The sequence below is a fragment of the Melanostigma gelatinosum genome (assembly GCF_949748355.1).
Source record: "Melanostigma gelatinosum genome assembly, chromosome: 7".
NCBI classification, from domain to species: Eukaryota; Metazoa; Chordata; class Actinopteri; order Perciformes; family Zoarcidae; genus Melanostigma; species Melanostigma gelatinosum.
In genome coordinates, this window is record NC_136640.1 from 347501 (window position 1) to 350000 (window position 2500).

Below are 2500 nucleotides of genomic sequence, written 5' to 3' on the forward strand. Positions count from 1 at the left end.
CAGAGTATGAACCAGAGTATAAACCAGAGTATGAACCAGAGTATGAACCAGAGTATGAACCAGAGTATAAACCAGAGTATAAACCAGAGTATAAACCAGAGTATGAACCAGAGTATGAACCAGAGTATGAACCAGAGTATAAACCAGAGTATGAACCAGAGTATAAACCAGAGTATAAACCAGAGTATGAACCAGAGTATAAACCAGAGTATAAACCAGAGTATGAACCAGAGTATGAACCAGAGTATGAACCAGAGTATAAACCAGAGTATGAACCAGAGTATGAACCAGAGTATGAACCAGAGTATGAACCAGAGTATGAACCAGAGTATAAACCAGAGTATAAACCAGAGTATGAACCAGAGTATGAACCAGAGTATAAACCAGAGTATAAACCAGAGTATAAACCAGAGTATAAACCAGAGTATAAACCAGAGTATAAACCAGAGTATGAACCAGAGTATGAACCAGAGTATGAACCAGAGTATGAACCAGAGTATGAACCAGAGTATGAACCAGAGTATAAACCAGAGTATGAACCAGAGTATGAACCAGAGTATGAACCAGAGTATGAACCAGAGTATGAACCAGAGTATGAACCAGAGTATGAACCAGAGTATAAACCAGAGTATGAACCAGAGTATAAACCAGAGTATAAACCAGAGTATAAACCAGAGTATAAACCAGAGTATGAACCAGAGTATAAACCAGAGTATGAACCAGAGTATAAACCAGAGTATAAACCAGAGTATAAACCAGAGTATAAACCAGAGTATAAACCAGAGTATAAACCAGAGTATAAACCAGAGTATGAACCAGAGTATGAACCAGAGTATAAACCAGAGTATGAACCAGAGTATAAACCAGAGTATAAACCAGAGTATAAACCAGAGTATAAACCAGAGTATGAACCAGAGTATGAACCAGATCAGAACCAAGGTCAGAACCCCTAGTATGAACCAGATCAGAAACCAGTGTAGCTGGGTTCTGATCTGGTTTCTGTTCTGTTTTAAACCAGACGTGTCTTGGTCGTCATTAGAAGCTCCACTTCACAACAACCTGCGCTGTGCTCCGCTCTTTTTTCCCTCAAACATCTCCGTGACTTTTTGAGTGGCGTAATAATCGCGTAAGTATTCTGACAAGGTTCCTGACTCGAGTGAGATGTACACACATCGTGACACACGGGGAGAGACGAGGAGAGAGAAGGAAGAGCAGGAACATTAGTAAGAGAGATGTAAAAGTCAAACCACAGGACGAAAGAGAAAAGTGTTCAGAGACCAGAGTCTTTGACCAAGACTGGACACACCTATCGGTGAATCCTTCCCACGGGCAGCTAAGAACCAGTGTAGATTGTTTCTACACTGGTTTCTGTTCGGGTTTAAACCAGAGTAGAAACCAGAGTAGAAACCAGTATATAAACCAGACTAGAAACCTGATCACAAACCAGATCCCAGAGTATGAACCAGATAAGAAACCAGTGTAGATGGTCTCTACACTGGTTTCTGATCTGTTTTAAACCAGAGTAGAAACCACTAGAAAGCAGACTAGAAACCAGTATGACTGACCTTGGCCCCACGTCGACGTGCTGCAGCTCTCCAGCCACTAAAGCCACCAGGTAGGACGGGACGGGGAACTCCATGGAGAACTGAAAGACCCGGTCCTCTTTGGAGAAGGAGCTCCGAGACGCACTCATCAGAACCGTCACTCCATCTGGAACCTGCAGAAGAGAAACAAGAAATACTAATACTACTAATAATACTACATTATACTTACATGTCTGAAGTCTGCTGTGTCGAAGTGTCCCTGAGCAAGACACTGAACATCCCTGACAGGCAGCCCACTGTAGGGATGGGTCAAATGCAGAGACTCATTTCCCACTTCACGGGATCAATATAGTATAATAAATTTAATTTTTTTTAAATAAAATAAAAAATGAATAAAAATTCACACTTCTTAACAGTATTTGCTGTTAATGCCTTGTAATGCTAATAGACACCGGCCATTTCACAGTACAGAGCAGGGATCACTAACTGGCGGACCGTGGTCCAGATCCGACCCAGACGCAGTTGTATCCGGACCCAGGACCTAAAACCGATAGATAATTGAGAATTATTACATTTTGACGGAGCGCTTCTATTTTAACTGGCGCAACTTATTCAGCATTTACGGCACTTGTTCAGCGGTGCAGGAAACACACCGACCAATGTGTTGTAAATCACATCACATGATGCAGCTCAGCCAATCAAATACGAATATTCTGACAAGGTTCCTGACTCGAGTGAGATGTACACACATCGTGACACACGGGGAGAGACGAGGAGAGAGAAGGAAGAGCAGGAACATTAGTAAGAGAGATGTAAAAGTCAAACCACAGGACGAAAGAGAAAAGTGTTCAGAGACCAGAGTCTTTGACCAAGACTGGACACACCTATCGGTGAATCCTTCCCACGGGCAGCTAAGAACCAGTACGTCTCATGTGGAGCAAACGTACCATCTCACA

The 2500-nt window shown here is 42.4% G+C and overlaps 1 protein-coding gene across 3 annotated transcripts in view; it reads right to left on the minus strand.

The window, feature by feature from the left end:
• The window catches only part of rnpepl1 (arginyl aminopeptidase like 1), a 15535-nt gene that overhangs the window by 8251 nt on the left and 4784 nt on the right, over positions 1–2500 (minus strand). For all 3 annotated transcript variants that reach the window (XM_079271249.1, XM_079271248.1, XM_079271250.1), the window contains exon 3: positions 1566–1717. In XM_079271249.1, coding sequence (XP_079127375.1) covers positions 1566–1717 — 152 coding nt within the window. The remainder of the gene's footprint in view (positions 1–1565; positions 1718–2500) is intronic.